This window comes from Malaya genurostris, chromosome 2, assembly GCF_030247185.1.
Source record: "Malaya genurostris strain Urasoe2022 chromosome 2, Malgen_1.1, whole genome shotgun sequence".
Classification (NCBI taxonomy): domain Eukaryota; kingdom Metazoa; phylum Arthropoda; class Insecta; order Diptera; family Culicidae; genus Malaya; species Malaya genurostris.
In genome coordinates, this window is record NC_080571.1 from 337,327,846 (window position 1) to 337,347,219 (window position 19,374).

At 36.9% G+C, this 19,374-nt stretch overlaps 1 protein-coding gene across 2 annotated transcripts in view; it reads right to left on the bottom strand.

Annotated features, from left to right (window-relative positions):
* LOC131431709 (protein sickie-like) overlaps positions 1-19,374 on the bottom strand; it is a 90,934-nt gene that overhangs the window by 43,774 nt on the left and 27,786 nt on the right. For both annotated transcript variants that reach the window (XM_058597571.1, XM_058597573.1), the window contains exon 2: positions 10,030-11,309. In XM_058597571.1, coding sequence (XP_058453554.1) covers positions 10,030-11,199 — 1,170 coding nt within the window. In that variant the 5' untranslated portion in view covers positions 11,200-11,309. The remainder of the gene's footprint in view (positions 1-10,029; positions 11,310-19,374) is intronic.

Genomic DNA, 19,374 nt, shown 5'->3' on the forward strand with positions numbered 1-19,374 from the left:
CCGAAGCGGTCAAGCTGCTAGTTGAAGTTCAATGGAGCTCAGAAAATAAGCCGTTTGCATGACAATTCCCACAACAATAGACCGTAAATGCTAGCTGAAGTTAGAGGCAAAACGAACTGGCAAAGCAATTCGACAAGTAAAATGAAAGTTGGATCGGATCTCCGGAAACTTCGAAATGAAAGGAACTGTTTGATTTTACTTGTTTGAGTATTTTGCCACAAGCTAATTGATTCAAGTTGATTGACGTTTTTTTTTCTCGTTGTTTTGAGTGATTGTAAGTTGTTTGGCATTTGCTTATTTGGTTTGGATGAGATCCAAAATTCATCACAATTTTGCTCATTACTTGATAGTCGTATGGAAATAATTTGTCATTCTAACGGATTCGTTTCTGCCATTCGCGATCCCAAATATCTAATCTCAATCTCTGCAAGCCATCTGTCTAGCGCTGGAAGTGAACCCCCTGCGGAGTTGAAGAGGGCGTGACTAATATCACACAACGTCGTCACGCGTGAAATTATCTCATCCGAAACCGCTGAGTCCAAGTCGAACTGCCAGGGTCTCTCTCTAACGGCATCGTTCAACATTCGTATCTCGTTCGTCTTGGTTGGTTGCGATGCGGTTCAACAGGCCCCGACTGCGTACGAAGTACGAGTTCCAGTACCGAGTACGAGTACGGAAAGGCCGCACATTTTGAATAATTTTTACACCTTCGTCACTGGGTGCGTTCGTAATTTATGGTATCACTGTCGCATGATCTTGTTCTCCGCGATCGGGTTATTTGTAGAGTGACTGGTTGGCTGTCGATAGCTCAATTTCGAGTGTTACCTTGCATTGCATTGCGCAGCGCCTTGTCCGATCGGGTGGTGCTAATCGAGTTTCGCCATCTCCCTCGACTGCAGCAGCTTAGACAAGCGAATCGTCGTCCTGGTCTGGTCCGGTAGATTAATGACCAGGTGTCTGCGCTCGAGTTTGCCACGACGAGAGGTTTCAATTTACAACGTTGGAAAATGTCCTGCCATCGATGGAGAGCAGTTCGCCCTTATATAGGAAAACTCGATGGATGGTTCCATTGATTTACGGTTTTGCTAGCGGCAGACTCTGGCCTTCAGACGAAGGCCAGATTGTGCGTTGTGTACGATAAAATATGCATCGTATAGTACCAAACTAATGAGTATTTGAAGAGATTGTTCAAAAATGATATTTCGTTTTATTGAACTTCTCGTGTTTCATCTCAATTCTCATTCTGCTGCTATTTTGAAATCCAATTTCGAATTGTTCTAATTTTACAAGGGTTTTAGAAAACTGCAACTTTTTTTGTGGTTATATGTATGTTACGCAATAACACAAATCCTTGAATTTTGGCTTTGCATTTAATTCTAAACGCATAAACTTGGCTATTTTCTTGGGTACTTATTTTCTATAACATCATTTATTCCACTCTTTGGTATTCGCTGGAAAACAACGCAATTTTTCAGTGCGTTTCGGAATCGTGTGAGTATTTATTCAAGTTTTCTCACTTCAAACAACGATACGCCAGCTGCTGTTTGTGCGATGTTCTATTTGATGAACCGAAAGAAAGAACTTCCACATGATAAACTTGAATACTTTCATCGTTACCCCGGAGATGGTTGAACGCTCCGAGAAAAAAAAACTGGAAAGTTTACCCACTGTTATTTTACATCGCTGTATTACTGCTTTGGCAGGACCACTAAGTGCTATTTTCAGTCGATCCTTTGAGCAACCGAAATTTCCGTGAATATTAACGTCAAAGCATGCATGCCAGCATGCAAGCTACAGCTCAGATAGATGTCGTTTACATGGAATTAAAAAAAAACTTTCGACAAAATTGATCACGTGTGAAACTGGGCAACAGTACATCATCACAATTCCCTTACAACTCAGAAGCTCCACAAGGCAGTAATGTGGGACATTTGCTTTTCGTGTTATTTTTCAAAGATGTCTCTTTTGCTTTGGGAAATGGTTACAAGCTGAAATTTGTAGACGACTTGAAATTGTACCTCGTTATTCGTACTGATTGTTAATGATTGTTGGCGGTTACAACATGCGCTAGAGTTGTTCTTAGATTGGTGTAGCGAAACATACTTTGGCATATTGTCGTAAAATGTCAAAACATCAGACTTCACCGTACTCTGAAACGTGTAAATATGGACTAAAGTTCTATCCAGTTTGAATCCATGAATCACTTATTATGTTGCAGCGGCACGAAAAGTGCTGGTGCCCACTTTATGTGAATTGAATTTCACGGTGTTTCGTGCAGTGAGTCACCAATACTCGAGCTCGGAAATTGTACCAATAAGGAGTGTATCGAAAAGTAGTTAGCAACATTGATTATTGAATAAAAAACCGAAAGAAAAAACATATTTTGACATCAGTTTTCGATATATTGAAGAAAAATTACATTTTTATGCATTTCACTGATTATATTGAAGAAAATCCTAGTTTCTGTGAAACGCTCGCGCTTTTGGACTTGACATTCTTCATTAAATTCTGCACAATTACATTTGTGACTTTCCTGGTGGCAGCTGTCCAGTTTTTTTCGAACTCCTGCATGTTTTGGGACACTGTACCTTCCTTCCGAAAGAGCCGCTTGACAATTGCCCAATACCTTTCAATTGGCCAAAGATCCGGGCAGTTCGGTGGGTTGATGTCCTTTTCCACGAATTGTACATTATTTTTTGACACCCACTGTAGAACGGAGTTGGCGTAGTGGGCTGAAGCCAAATCTTACCAGAAGAGAGAAGGAGCCTTATGCTTTCTGTACAGTGGCAGCATTCTCTTCCTCAAACATTCTTCCTCGTACACCTTGGCGTTAATTGTGCCCTTCGTGAAGAAAATCGACGACCGCAAACCACAGGTACAAATTGCTTGCCAGACCAACAACTTCTGCCCAAACTTTTCCATCGCCACCGTGGTGTCAGCGTCGTCCAGGTCCTGGTATACCGATTTCGTATAATATTACGGTCCGGGCAGCGCTTGAGAGTCTTCCTTGGCGTAGGTTTCGTCGTCGATCAGGATGCATCCGTCTTTATTCTGTAGAATCCGGTTATACAGTTTTCGCGCTCTTGTTTTGGCCTGAACTTGCTGTACCAAAGACTTTTTCGGCACCTTCTGTTTCTTGTACGTTTTCAGGGAGTTCCGAACTTTGATCCATTGAATCATCCCGATGCTGGTGTTGAACTGCTTGGCCAAATCCCGCGTCGACGCCGATGGGTTTTTCCTGATGTACTCAACTGCTTTTAAGTCCCGGCCGGGCTGGCTGGGACCCGTTTTCCTACCGGAAAACACTCTGGAAAGGGTCTTACCGAACTTCTCGATAATATTTTTGACACTGATGTGGTGCACTTTCACCCGTTTTGCAATTTCATTGTACGTGACACCACTTTCTGAGCACCAAGTGTGCAGAATTTTCTTTCGCGTTTTCGGATCAATTCGACTCATCATTGAAACGATAAACCGTACCGAAACCAATCGATTGCGCAGCTATTATTGACATGTAAACAAACATATCACTGCAAAACACGCTGCAAAAAATTGAGCCATTTCAGAGTAATAACTGTTTGAATGTTGCTAACTACTTATCGATACACTCCTTAGGTTCATCGACAATGAAACCTACGCTTCCTGGCCAAACATTCTACATGTCATCGGCTGGAGGAGATGTTCCTGAGAAGCTTAAGTTTTCTTTTATGGACCAATTTACCGAACAACTGATGATTTGGCAAGGAATATGCAGCTGTGGAGTAAAAACCAAGTGTTTGTGACGAATAATACGATAATATCGAAACTCTACAAGAATGAATGCTTCAAAAACTGCGGGTTACTTCCCGATAAAGCCCATAAAGGCCTTGTGAAGTTTTGGCCAGTGGTACAGCGATAATAACGTAGATTTCATCGACAAAAACATAATTTCATTCAACTGCCCGAAGCTCCGGCCCATCGAGAGATTTTTGGTAATAATAAAGCGGAAGCTTAAGAAAAGTAAATAACATAATATCAGGTGTACAACTTTGCTTCCGCAGTTTTTTCCAAAATTAAAAGCTTTATTGCGAAAAAGTGCTTACAGATGTGTTATTCAAAGTATTGTCAGTCGCTAGCGACAACTTTCTTCCATCTTTCCGGAATTTTTGGATCCCGGTTCGAAAAAAGGAGTGCTTTTTTGAAGCTATCCATGAAGCAATCCATTTGTCCAACTCTTTGAAGGATTGAAAATGTTGATCTGCCAGGCCGTGTGCCATCGAACGGAATAGGTGAAAGTCAGAAGGGGCGACATCTGGGGAATACGGCGTGTGAGGCAAGACTTCAGCATTTCCAGGTACTTTTTGACCACTTTTGCGATGTGAGGCCGAGCATTGCCATATTGGAGGATGACTTTGTCATGTCACTCGTGATATTGTGGTCGCTTTTCTTCTAGCGCGCGACTAAGGCGCATCAGTTGCGTTCGGTAGCGATCTCCTGTGATGGTTTCACCCGGTTTTAAGAGCTCGTAGTAAGTCACACCGAGCTGATCCCACCAAATACAAATCATAACCTTTGCGCCGTGAATATTCGGTTTTGCCTTCGATGAAGTAGCTTTCCCCATGATTTTCTGCGTTTAGGATTATTGTATCGAACCCACTTTTCATCACCGGTTACGATTCGATGTAAAAACCCCTTACGATTTTGTCTTTAAAGCAGTTGCTCACATTCAAACAGACTGCGCTCGGTGTCCCTCGGTTTCAACTCGTACGGCACACAGTTTCCTTCTTTCTGAATCATGCCTCGGGCCTTGAGACGTTTTGAAATGGTTTGCTGACTTACTCCCAACGATTCTGCAAGCTCTTCTTGAGTTCGGCACGAATCTTCATCAAGCAATGCTTCTAGTTGTTCATCTTTGAAGGTTTTTTCTCTTCCATCACCATGTTTGTCTTCGACATCGAAATCACAATTTTTCAAACGTTGAAACCACTCCTGACACGTTCTTTTACTCAGAGCAGCATCACCGTAAGTTTCTTAATGCATTCGATGCGCTTCAGCTGCATTTTTTTCGAATTGTAACAGAAAAGTAAAACTTCCCGCAAATGGCGAGAATTGGGCACATTTTCGAGCGTGAATAATACGAAAACAAGAACAACTGTCACTGAAACGGCGATGACAATTCGTTAGGCACTGTACACACTCACTTTAAAGGCATTATCATCTATGTATTTTGACCAGCCTCACCTGGTACAGCCACCTATCGGAAAACGGCAGAAGTAAGTTGTACACCTGATAATAAAATAATCAATTAAAATATGAAGCTATTTGTATCTTTGGCGATGTGACACCAACATTAAAAGAGATGCCTTTCTAGCACTCAAAACGCACCAAGTCCTGGTATTTCATTTCGTTTGTGGATTAGGACTATTCTCTTTCAGGAGGTCGATTTTTGTGACCTGACCATGTTCAAATGTATCTTAAAAATCTATCGCATTGATCCTCAAAGGCCGATTTTTCAGTTTGATTTTAACGCACTAAGATTGTGAGTTATCCCCAATTAACGCTCAGTCGAAACCACTCATAATTGATAACGACAACAGGATATTTGGTCTGAGTCTATCTGAGTAACATTTATTTTTCATTAGCTGTGACTAATTACTTCAAAAATCCAATCGAACATGGGGTATCAACTTGACACTAGTGCAATCGAATCTTACATGCTTGCTCTACTAATACATTTTTTGAAAGGCAAAACGATGATGAGAGATACAGCAAAGGTGCCACAGGTGCATTTTTTAGGCGAGATTCATAAAAAAAAACTACAAGGATCAGCCCCATAGGGTTTTTTGAGCCATTGATGTAGAACAAGGCAACCAAAATTTCTAATTATCAACATTTTTAATCAATCGTCACACTTTTGAATCCGCAATTGCACAAGAGTCTGCTTAGAGTGATCTTTATTAGGAACCAACACCAAACACGTTAACTCAGAATATAGACCCTTTGTTTTTTTAGATTTGTATTTGTTTTGTAGCCGACGAAATTGCATCAATAGCCCATACGTATGCAATTATATCTATGTTCATACTTGCGATACGGATTTCGATATTTAAACTTTTCTTCGCCAAGCTTGTGTTCAAGTTTTGTATGCAAGCAGTTATTTTCATAGCGTTAAGCTTCTCTATCTCTATCTATCTATTGCTAATGAGAAAAAGTTCATCGCTTCAACCAAAATCGCAGTTTGGTTGAAGCGATAAACTTTTTTTCATTAGCAATCGAGTTCATCTTATATAAATTAGAAATTAATCTTAAGCACTCAACTTTTACCCTTTATAGCACTTTTTGTCTTGCTGTCTAGCAACAAACTACCTCTAGCATGCTACGCGTAGGACTGAAACGTTAGCTGTAATTTCACTTCTATTTATAGATTCGCGTGCTTCCAACAGCTTCGCTTTTGCATCGATTGACCAATCAAATAATGAAATAATATTAATAATTCATACAACATATAGTAAGCTGTAAGTGTTTAAAACCTAACCACATTTCTACGTGTATTTTTTCTTGAGTTTCTAATTTGCACCCCTATATAGAAAACAAAGATGTGTTAAACATCAAAAAGTTAGCAACACTGCTTCAATGCATTTGTATTAGATTGCGCTACACAAAATAAACAAAACTAAATATTTTCTGTTACAAAAGCAGTTTGCCGGAAAAATAAATAGTTTTACGCCAACATTCCATATCCATTGCCTTTCGCGTGTTAAATTAAACGTTCCTATTTTGCGGGTTTACTTATATGTTAGAAGGTACGTAAATCTTTATATCGCAATAATTTCTGCAAGAGGAAATCCATATAGGAATGTGTTTGTTGCTTATCAAATGTGTCAGTGGAAGTAAGCTGAAACTGAAATAATTTTTCTCGAACAGTTTTAAGGAAAACCGAAAAGTTTTAGACTAAGATTTTCGCTTTTCTTGAATAGCAATTTTAGGCAGAATGAACCGATTGGTTTATTTTATAACCATATGGAAGTAATATTGAGTAAAATCAGGAAAAAAGCGCCGGAATTTGCTTTAACGCACACATTGTTGGCATTACTCGTACGCTTGGAAAGAGTCTTGCTCCTTGAAGTAGATCGGAGAGGAATCGTGTTAAAAGTATGATCTAACAAGTCATGAAGAAATTAGCTGCTCAAAGAGACCGAACTTCAATCAGATTGCTAATATCCTTCAAAAACATCGACGGTGACGAAGTTTAATTTTCTCTTGCCGATGCACAGTGGTTTGAATCGACAAAAACGTGAACTTAATTCTCTAGCTGCTAAACCGTTGATCCGATATACATAGTTCCTTTGTAGAATTCACAAAAATATACCTCGTGATTCGATCACAATCAAAAATGTTCAAAGCCTACTACGAAAAGTTCATTTCAACAACTTTGTTCCCTTAAGAGATAGAAAAACGATGTCTTCAACTAAGTTTTAGAACTTTTAACGAGAAAAAAACTTTGCCTAAGAAGCTATAGGTCTAACGCAAAAAATTTCGGATATAGCATTTTCGTTTAAAACCACTTAAAATCAATTATTTGTACATAACTTTTTTCGCGATTATTTTCAGTGTCTACTATGTTCGAGACAATTATTAAAAAAGAAAAGTTACACATTTTTGTTGAAGACTATGCACGGTTTGGCCTTTTATTTAACATCCAAACTTTTATATACACTAACTTTATCTACTAATAGGAAACAGGGTCGCAGACTAACAAGCACATATAACATATAATTTTTTCTAAAGCTTAAATCAAGTAATATAAAGCTACGAAGTGCGTAACGTGGCCCTTTTAAATTGTGTAAATAAGACAACGAAATATAGAGTGCTTTTTTGGCCATTTTCTTAGCAAAAACATTCACTAAAACGACTTTTTTTGGTTCATTAAAAAGAGCTTTGTAGGAAATTTCCAAAAATAGGAATCGGTATTTAGTGTAGCTTTGGTACAATGGTGTAATGATTGAATATAATTTCATGATGCATTCTTGTATGCAATTGATCGAACTTAAGAAGCATGTTAACGGGCTCATTAAATTTCGACAAGTTTTACTTATTCTTTTAATAGAATATAGTTTTAGGGAATTTGTATCTAATCTGTTGCCTTACTGCAATTCTATTACATTTTCTACTGAAGTCGGTAATATCTCGTGATTTTTTTGTGATAACAGTAAGTCATAATAGTAAGCTATAGTGAAATTTCTTCTCTTTCGTCTGGTGTTAAAACGAATACTCTGCAATTTCTTGCAAAAGTTTTTGCCTAAAGGTAACTTATCGGTCGATACCCGATCAGATGGTAATAACAGAATTATAACAACTGGAGTAATTTTTTTTCAAAAATATTTTGTAACAAATTTTGAAATATTTTTGGCTGGTAAACTGTTAAAATAACAAAAATCATAACAAAAATGACTCTAGCCGGAACAATTATTATTGAATTTGATATAACTACAGAAGTCCGAAAGCAGAAATTTAAAACAATAGTTGTAATAAATTAGATAGCAAATTTAACACAGAAAAACTATATCACAGCATCGTCTCAATCCAAAATTGTTGAATGATTTTTTTTATTAAATGAATAATTTATTTAGTGATCTGGTTTCTTCTTTCAGTTCTTTGAAATTATGATCATTACATTTCGATATGAAACAACGGAAGAACTCATTTTTTCAATTAATGAACTTGATGAGACTTGCAAATGAAAATAAAACATCATAACCGATTTTGTTATTATATAGTTGCCATAAGTTATAACTTTCAACTGTTCTCATTTGTTAAATATCTCAAAATAACACAAATTGTTATACATATCAACTGTTGATATACTTGTGTTATGATTTTGTTATGTGTATCTGATCGGGAATCACAAATAACTGGTGATATGAAGATAAACAATTTTATTAATGTACGTTTCTCCTAAGAAAATGATCAAAAGAGCACTCTATATTTTGTTGTCTCATTTACTCAATTTAAAAAGACCACGCTACACACTTCGTAACTAAATATTACTTGATTTAAGCTTTCCAAAAAGTATATGTAGGTGCCTTTTGGTCTGCGATCCTGCTTCCTATTAGTTGTTAAAGTTAGTGTATATAAAAGCTTAAATTTTAAATAACTTTTTAGGGAAAAGGAAAAACCGTGCACAGTCTTCAACAAAAATGTGTAATTTTACGTTTTTAGTAATTGTCTCGAACATAGTAGACACTGAAAATAATTGCGAAAAAAGTTTTGTACTAAAAATTGATTTTAAATGGTTTCAAACGAAAATGCTTCATATATCCGAAACTTATATCGTTTGTTGTTGTTGTTGTTGCAATGAACTTTTATCGTAGTAGGCTTTGCACATTTTTTATTGTGATCAAATCACGAGGTATATTTTTGTGAATGAGTTCTTCGAAGGAACTATGTATATCGGATCAACGGTTTAACAGCTAGAGAATTAAGTTCACGTTTTTGTCGATTCAAACCACTGTGCATGGCTCCTACGAATTAATTATTTTCTTCTTTTTTTTTTCAAATGTCAATTTTTTCTTTTTGAGCTTGACTGGAATTCCAAATTAGGGAAATTTGTTTGCAATTTTCATTTCTTTCAAGAAATTTTGTGACCGGATTTCGGTTGCTGGTCAGTAAAGAAGAAGGTTACTTTGACAACTTTGTGTTCGAAAATCCTAGAAAAAAAAATCGCCGCAATATAAAATCAAACGAATCGATCGAAAATCAATTATTCATCCCATACTGTATCATTAACTAACTCCCCCTTCGTTATGCGAAACAGCAACAAATTCGCACTCAATCAGCGGCCGCCGAGTATCGCGGCAGATAGTAAAACGATTACGTTTTGCGAATATCAATTCAAAACGATGAGATTGCGTTTGCTTCCACGGAACGGACGCCCAAAGTCGCACGTACGCAAAAACAACCCTTGCGGCTTTGCGTGAGTCGGTTCCAAAATGCGGCGGACATTGCCACCTTCAAGTCCAATATCAGAATCAAGAATTTATTGTCACTAACCTGCAACGGCGGACAGCTCTGGCGGTGATCCTTGCGGATGGCCAACTCGTACCACGGAATAACCGGCTTACTCCGGAGAGTTGTCTGATCGCCTACTTTCTGCTCCAGCAGCTTCTCCGGTTTGCGGTCACCGACGTCGACGTCGACATCGCCAGTTTCGTCCAGCGCCGGGGTTGACTTACTTTCGCCGCACCGAGGATAACCGTTTCCAGCAATGTGAACATCCCGCGAATGTCCCAACGTGGAGCATCCCCTCGTCCCTAGCCGTGGCGCTGGCAACCGACCATTCGAATCCACCACGTTCAGCAGTTCGGCACTTTTGTGAATCTTCGAGTAGCTGCTCTGGCTGCCATCGTAACCGGAATCGGTGTCACTCGATTGACTGCCGTTGATCAGCTTTTTCGATTCTTCGTAGATGATCTCCGATCGCGAGCTGGAGTAGGACTTTCGGTACTGTAGCGAGAGTGATTTTGGATTCGGCGGTGGTTTCGCCGTCTCTTCCTGTCCCAGAAAACCACTCAAGCTGCTGTTCTTTCCGCTGTTGGTCGGATTCGAATAAGTGGACGATCCGGAAGAACAATCGCAACTCTCCGGCGTTGAAGATCGGTAGCTGTGTCGTATTTTACTGTACGGTGGGCTATCGGGTCTGGAAAAAAGGCTACCACTTTCCATCGCTTTCGATTGGATCAATTTAAGTTCTGTGATGTACTGCGGACTTTTGAGCGGTGGCATCTCGAAGTCATAATTCAACCGATCCAAACAATCTGTGGACTGCCCTAAATTCACGTAATCCGATGATTCCGAGTTTAGCGTTGGACTTTTCAGTGGTTTAAAAGTTTCGTAGGTCAGAGTAGCTGTAGAGTAGATGTCGTCTTCGTCACGATAGGAGTTTTTCTCATCAAGCTCCTTAACGTCATTTCGCATCGTAAGTTCCGAAGTGGTTCTCGGTGGAACCGGCGGTGGAACACAAATCAATGTCGCGGAAGTACTTTTGTACGCCAAACCATTACCGCCGTTGTGCTCGTACAGTGGACCGGAACCGGCGGCTTTCATTGGACCGGCACTCCTCCGGGAAGCCGCAACTTGTTCAGCTCGGCTGGTACTCCGTGTAAGGCCCCGCGTCCGAATGGTGGCAAAACCCTCCGGAACGGCTGGTTTCACTAAGTTCATTGCGTTTAATTTTACTCGCACGAAAGGTCACTCGTTCACTTCGGTTGCACTGCCGCCATACCGACGACCGTGGCCGGTGTGTAGAATCTTCGGCCTGCCTGTTCCGGGGCCTGTAGGGAATAGAAGAAAAGGGAAATCAATTTAGCTTGTTGAGCTCAATCAAGGCATGATGTTATGATATGAGACTCTCTAGGTTGCAACGTTCCGAACGTTGACTTCATACGATCATTCAAGGAATTAGTGTTTAGTCATTTGTAACACGAAGACGCTAAAAAAAATCCGCATTCCGCAAGTAAATATTTCAAAAAGTCCCGAATCCCATTAAAACGATTCGCATCGCTTCTGCCGCCCAGCAGTTTTCCCAGAATCGTCCCACCGAGGCTCTCGGCCCATAAATTCAAGCTGACATTTGCGCTAAGCCCGGGATGATCGCAACAGGTGATTTCACCTTGCGAAACTTCGAGCCGCCGTCGCCGGCTGGAGACGACCTTGATTCAACAGTATTTCCGAGACCTTACCAAACTGCGCCCCTCATTCTTCTGCCGGGTAATGGTTTTTTTTCTGCGCCTTCCATCTGTGCATCGAATCAAAGCCAAACCGGTTTCAGAATATCGCGAATTCATGCCTGCTAACAGGCTCCGCACAAGATGACGGTGTCCACTATCGGCTTAATTGATCGTATGTTGCGCGCGAAGGCTTATTTACATCGTCCCTCACGGAACTGTATGTGCGTCGTCGTCGTCGTCGTCGTCGCGAGGATCGCAATGATGTCATCGATCGGTTTTGTTTTTCATGCTATCAATGGGGGAACAACGAGCGATACGACGACTCCGATCGGCGATGAAACGGGTCGCACACATTAGTTTGGTTATCATTTTTATGTGTTTTTGCTGCTGACAAACTGGTGAGTCAGTTTCGTTTTCTATGGCATTCACAAACCATGATGGGTCTGGCCTTTATTTACACTTGTAAATCGAAGCAGGCCTCAACAAACAGAGTCTATAGTTTCGTAAGGGAAAATGCTGAAAATGTCAAATCTTTTGGCCTGCTCTGATGTACATTTTATTCAGTGTATTTTTTATTATTGTTTTTATACCAATTTTTGTTACAAACTTCTGTGAATATACCTTGTTGTTTTGCAGTCTCTATGAGTGCACAAATTCGAAAACATTTTCGACGTGAATACGTTATTTTTCAAAATTCTAAGTTATTTTACTGCACGATTTTTTTAATTTTATATAACAAAAATCGTCAAGTCACCAGTAAACTATTGAATGTTTTAGAAAGTTGAGAGGATGATAAATAAAAAAGTTTCCCGAGGAAAAACTTTTCAACAATTTTCGAAGAACGATGCTTTTATATCCTAACAATGAAATATCAAAATTTTCTCCAAACTATCTTCAATGAAAAAGCTCATAGGAAGCTACTTTCTAAATGCAGTCATTTTCGAAATATATGAAAAACTAAGTCGTGAAAATGGATATTTCATGAGAATATGTCTGGGTTCTCTATCGACTTGTTTATTTTCAGTAATGTCTTTTCAAAGTAAATCAATAACTGATTATGCATACCAGATATGTTTTCGTTTTTTGATAATAATTTCATATTGAGAACAAGTTTTTTTTATTAGGCCGAGAAATTCTATATCTTATTTAGATTTCAGTTTGCGTTCGCTGTATAGCAGAAATACTTTTCTATTTCATAACATCGGAATATCTGTATGCTTTTCGTTACCACTTATAACGATCAAAACAACAGCAAATTAAGTAATCGATAAATGCGAACTTCACAACATCAAAATGTGTTTTCTATTTGATCTCACACAATACATAAAAAGTTCAAAAGATGTACAAAAAATATATACAAAAAAGTACAAAAAAAGTACTAAAAAAGTACAACAAAGTGCAAAAAAAGTGCAAAATAAGTACAAAAAAGTACAAAAAAGTACGAAAAAATGCAGAAAAAATACATTAAAAGTACAAACCAAGTACAAAAAAGTACGAAGAAGTAAGAAAAAGTACGAAAAAGTACGAATAAGTACGAAAAAGTACGAAAAAGTACGAAAAATACAAAAAAGTACCAAAAAAGTACAACAAATGTTTAGAAAAAGTACAAAAATAGTACAAAAGAGAAAATACAAAAAAAGTACAAAAATAGTATAAAAATGTACGAAAAATACCAAAAAGTATAAAAATAGTTCACAAAAAGTACACAAAAAACATAAAAAGTACAAACCAAGTACAAAAAAGTTCGAAACAAGTGTAAAAAAAGTACACAAAAAATACATAAAAAGTGCACAAAAAGTACACGAACAGTATAAAAATAGTATACAAAAAGTACACAAAAAGTACAAAAAAGTACAATAAGAGCACAAAAAAATACAGAAAAAAAAGAAGTACAAAAAAAGTGCAAAACGAATACAAAAATAGTACAAAAGAATTACAAAAAGTACAAAATAAGTACAAAAAACCTGTTTTAATCCACCTAGTGGTGTAATGATGCCTTTCTCATACTATCATACTATCATATATAATACTGTGGTATTCTTCAAAATAATTCTCTGCGATTCTTGAAAGAATAACCGAAATCGAGTTTTTGACCGTCTACTGATAAAAACTATCAATTGGAAAAGATTTGAGGTCGATTTAGATTTTTTTTAAAGGTTTTTCCCCATTTTCAGTGATGGTATACAATTGTTAACACACTTTACCCTATATTTCCGAATCCGGAAGTCGGATCCGCATGAAATTCAGGAATTACGCATGGGACCACAGGACCTTTCATTTGAATCTAAGTTTGTGAAAATCGGTCGCGCCATCTATGAGAAAATTTAGAAGACTTATTTTCTTTTTTTTGCACATTTTACCCCATAACTCCCGAACCGGAAGTCGGATCCAAATAATATTCAGGAATTTTTTACGATACCTCAATACATTTCATTTGAACCTAAGTTTGTGAAAAACGGTTCAGCCATCTCTGAGAAAAAACTAGTCCACTTATTTTCACAATTTTTTTTACATTTTACTCCATAATTCCGGAACCGGAAGTCGGATCCAAATATTATTCAGGAATTTTGTATGGGACCACAAGACCTTTCATTTGAATCTAAGTTTGTGAAAATCGGTCGCGCCATCTATGAGAAAAGTTAGAACACATATTTTCTTTTTTTTGCACATTTTACCCCATAACTCCCGAACCGGAAGTCGGATCCAAATAATATTCAGGAATTTTGTATGGGATCACAAGACCTTTCATTTGAACCTAAGTTTGTGAAAATCGGTTCGGCCATCTCTGAGAAAAGTTAGTGCACTTATTTTCACAATTTTTTGCACATTTTACCCCATAATTCCGGAACCGGAAGTCGGATCCAAATAATATTCAGGAATTTTGTATGGGACCACAAGACCGTTCATTTGAATCTAAGTTTGTGAAAATCGGTTCAGCCATCTCCGAGAAAAGTTAGTGCAAAAAAACGTTACATACAAACATACGCACATACACACACATACACACACATACACACACAGACATTTTGCGTACTCGACGAACTGAGTCGAATGGTATATGACACTCGGCCCTCCGGGCCTCGGTTTTCACGTGATTGCATAACCTTTCTATATGAGAAAGGCAAAAATACCAAAAAAATGAAAAAATGCAAAAAAATACAAAAGAAGTACAAAAAAATACAAAAAAATACAATAAAAATACAAAAAAATTACAACAAAAATTACAAAAAAAGTACATAAAAAGTATAAAAAAGTACAGAAAAAATACAAAAAAATACTAACAAAGCACAAACAATACAAACAAAGCACAAAAAAGTTCAAAAGAGTAGAAAAAGGTACGAAAAAGTACGAAAAAATACAAAAGAGAACAAAAAAGAACAAAAAATGTTAAGAAAAAGTACAAGAAGGAACAAAAAAATACAAAAAAGTGCAAAAAAAAGTTTAACCTGGTGAACGACCAAAATTAGATTGAAGCCGGGTATAAATAAACGATATAAAAAAAGTACAAAAATGTACAAAAATAGTACAAAAATGTACAAAAAAATACCAAAAAGTACAAAAAAAATACAAAAAGTACAAAAATAGTACACAAAAAATACACAAAAAGTACAAACCAAGTACAAAAAAAGCATTAAACAAGTACAAAAAATGTACACCAAAAGTGATGTGATGTGAAGTGAAGCCACCATCAGTTCAAGGACTTGCCAGTGGATGCGGGTAGACTTACAGTAGCCCCGATATGACTCATCCATTCACCTTCTTACTATAGCTGTTACCGAAAAGCGAACAAAAAGGGTTGGGCGGATACGTAAGTAGAGTCACTTTCTCGTATTCCGCGGGAATAAAAGATGCTCTTCCAACCATAATATCCAGTGCATGGATGAAGCATATCGCTATACATGCTTGAACCCGCCTGATGGTTTGTTTGAGAAGGGCGCGTCAGACTCATTTCAAACCTTCAGAAGGAAACAAGTTTCCTTCAAGTGACTTGGGCTGGCTATCCACAATCCCTCGTCCAGTCGTCAATTCGTCCGATGCCCTGATGCTCCCTACCCTTTACGACCCCGTGCAAAATGTTTTATATTGAAAAATACAATGAAACATAATGTAATGAAATTAATATAACATGAAAAGATATAATAGATTACAAAATAATACAATATAACATAATATAATATAATATAATATATTTTAATTTAATATAATATAATACAATGTCATACAATATAATATAATATATCATAAAACAATATATAAAATAACATTTAGTGTAGAGTGTCAGTTATGCTCTTCTATATTCGCAATACTGCAGGAAGTAGAATATTTCTCTTCTAATAACAATAATAATATCCACATCTTTAAAAATAATATGTGTTATTTTTTTTATATCGTTTATTTATACCCGGCTTTAACCAATATATATGTTATTATTATTGATAACAAATTAATAATAATAACAGTAAATATAATAATGAAAATAATAATAAAAAACGAATCTAATATAGTACAATGAATTATATAATAAATAATAGAATGAATAAAATGATATGTTGCGATATGCTATGATATTATATTACTTCAATTTATATGTCATTTCTAATCCTCTCATTCTGCCATCAACGCATTCCCTTGACCAATTGTCACCACAGACACACGTGTAGGCATGAAACAGGAACCAGTGAGGACCAAGCTCACCTTGTGACGACCTTGATAGTTAGTTAAAAGATTACTTTAAAAATGATAACTTATAAGGAAAACAAATTTATATTTTGCGCAGAGGTACGTAGTACTACTCATAATAAACCCTATAATATAATATAATATAATATAATATAATATAATATAATACAACATAATGCAATACAATATAACATAATATAGTAGAATACAATATAATATAATATAATAAAATATAATATAATTATATAATATAATATGCTATGATGCAATGCAGTATAATACCATAATAACATAAAATAGTGTAAGACGATAATATATGAAACAATATGCTATGATATAATATAACAGTTAATGTCGCAGTGTAAGTTACGCTCTTCTCATAATAAAAATAATACTAATAATACATGATGTAATAAACGACAGAATTATATGTTACAATATACTATGATAAACATTGCACTTTAGGATGGGCTTCAACCTACAAGCCATTTCGCACCCTCTCATTCTGCTACTAACGCAGAAGGCGATAGCACCCAGTCGACGCCGTTCTATTGACCAAATGTCATCATAGACACTCGGGGAGGCATGAGATAGGGACTTGTGAGGACTTAGTTATCTCACCATTTGACGACCAGTACAAAAAAAAAGGTACACCAAAAGTACACAAAAAATACATAGAAAGTACACAAAACAGTGCACAAAAAGTACAAAAAGGAACACAAAAAGAACACAAAAAGTACACAAAAAGTACACAAAAGTACACAAAAAGTACACAAAAAGTACATAAAAAGTACACAAAAAGCACACAAAAAGTACACAAAAAGTACATAAAAAGTACACCAAAAGTACACAAAAAGTACACAAAAAGTACACAAAAAAAAAACAAAAAGTACAAACCAAGTACAAAAAAGTATTAAACAAGTACAAAAAAAGTACACCAAAAGTACACAAAAAATACACAGAAAGTACACAAAAAATACACAAAAAGTGCACAAAATGTACAAAAAGGAACACAAAAAGAACACAAGAAGAACACAAAAAGTACACAAAAAGTACACAAAAAGTACACAAAAAGTACACAAAAAGTACACAAAAACTACACAAAAACTACACAAAAAGAACACAAAATGTACACAAAAAGTACACAAAAAGTACACAAAAAGTGCACAAAAAATACACAAAAATATACAAAAGTACAAAGAAAGCAGAAAAACACACATGCCAACCGTTTTTTAGTGATGGTTGAAACTGAGGCCACATAAATGATAAACATTTAGAAAAACCTGTTATATTACAGCAAGCTGTGTAACGGTGCCTTACTCATATTATTCATTACTTTCTATGTATTTCTGTGGGACTTTTCAAAACACTACATATATAAAAAAAGGCGAGTGGGTAATATAAGAAACATAACACGATGACGTGGATGTGAACAAAACTGACGTGATTTTTCCATACTTCCATCGAACATCGTACGTACTAGTTGATTGATTGTGTGACGGGAACACGAGAACAATAAAGACGGGGGATAAGACCGATTACGATGACATAAAAAATGCAATGTTCACATTCATTCAAAAATTCATTTAAATTTGAAAAATCCACAACAAATCATTTATGGCCATCTATAGAATCTAGAACAAAATGTGTCGTAATTCCACTGCACTTAATCACTGAAAGTATTCCTTCATATTATGGGAACTTAAAGAAATTGTATATTTTCTTAGTAGGTGGAATCCCCTGACTTCAGACTTGTTGTACATTACCCACAACGCATTGAATTTGCTACACTTCGTCCCTGACACTACCTCTGCAAACCAAAATTACGAGGGGCCACACGTCGGATATACGTCGTTGTTGCATTTGCAAGCCTGTCTACTGAAATGCTAACAGAAAAAAACAACTACTACTGCAACTGCGCTGAGAACGCGAAGGCTTCCATCAAAGTCAGACGGTTCATTCTCGCTCGGGATTTGCCTCCCAAACCGAAACTGTTGTATTCAGTACCATGCGAGTAATGATGCTAGTTGCCAATAATTACCGTGCTAAATTGGAATCAAACCGTTTCGATGTTTCGCATCAGCTGGAAAATTGATTTCAAGCTTACGAGACGAGGAATTGTAGTTGATTAGAATGGGTTGGCTAAATAAGGCATGATTTGAGATAACTGTACAATCTACTCGTTATATCCACTCACTTAAGATGCAGGTAGCTTTATTTTGGCAATTTTTACTGGTTGATTCATAATTTGATGAATTTGTATCAACATCAACAGACAGAATTTATATATTCAAACAGAAATTCAATATTCTTCTTAGCTATTTTAGCTCTCAATTAAACCTCACTCTAACTACCACTTTAAGCTCTTTTGCTAGTCGGAGAGAAGGGCATAATAGAGTACGCCTTAACTATTGTGTTTCCCTTGCGAATCTTGTCTGCGGCTCGGTTTTGAATTGATTTGTTATTTTGGTTTGATTTTGGTAATGCTAATAATTGGAATCGCAGTAGGCCTGTGTGACGGACGCTGAATTCTGTCGCTCTTGTCAAAGTTGTTAGAGAGTGAATTTTTTGGGCCCTAATAATCAACTACGCGAGAGCTTTTGTTTGATGAGTCGTCGTCCTTGCTAAAATTTGATTATATTTCTGTTTCCGCATCATAAATCTCGCGCTGAAACTGTAAACGCCAAAAAAAAGCATTCCGAAAACTATAGTAAGATTATATTGCAGCCAAGTGGACAGTTTCCACAGGAACAAAAGAATACGGCCACCATCGACAGGTACCCACGCCAGCTGGACCATGCCTATGTAAGATCCATCCCATCAGCCATTGCCGACTAAAACTGGAGACTGGATCCCTCAGAGTTGCGGTTATCAGTATATTACAATGTGTACCAAAAACAACAACGTTACAATTCATGATATTATCTTAGTCTTAAGTACAGTTAAGAAATACTCTCGGCATCTCAAATACTAAGGAAGTGTGCTTCAA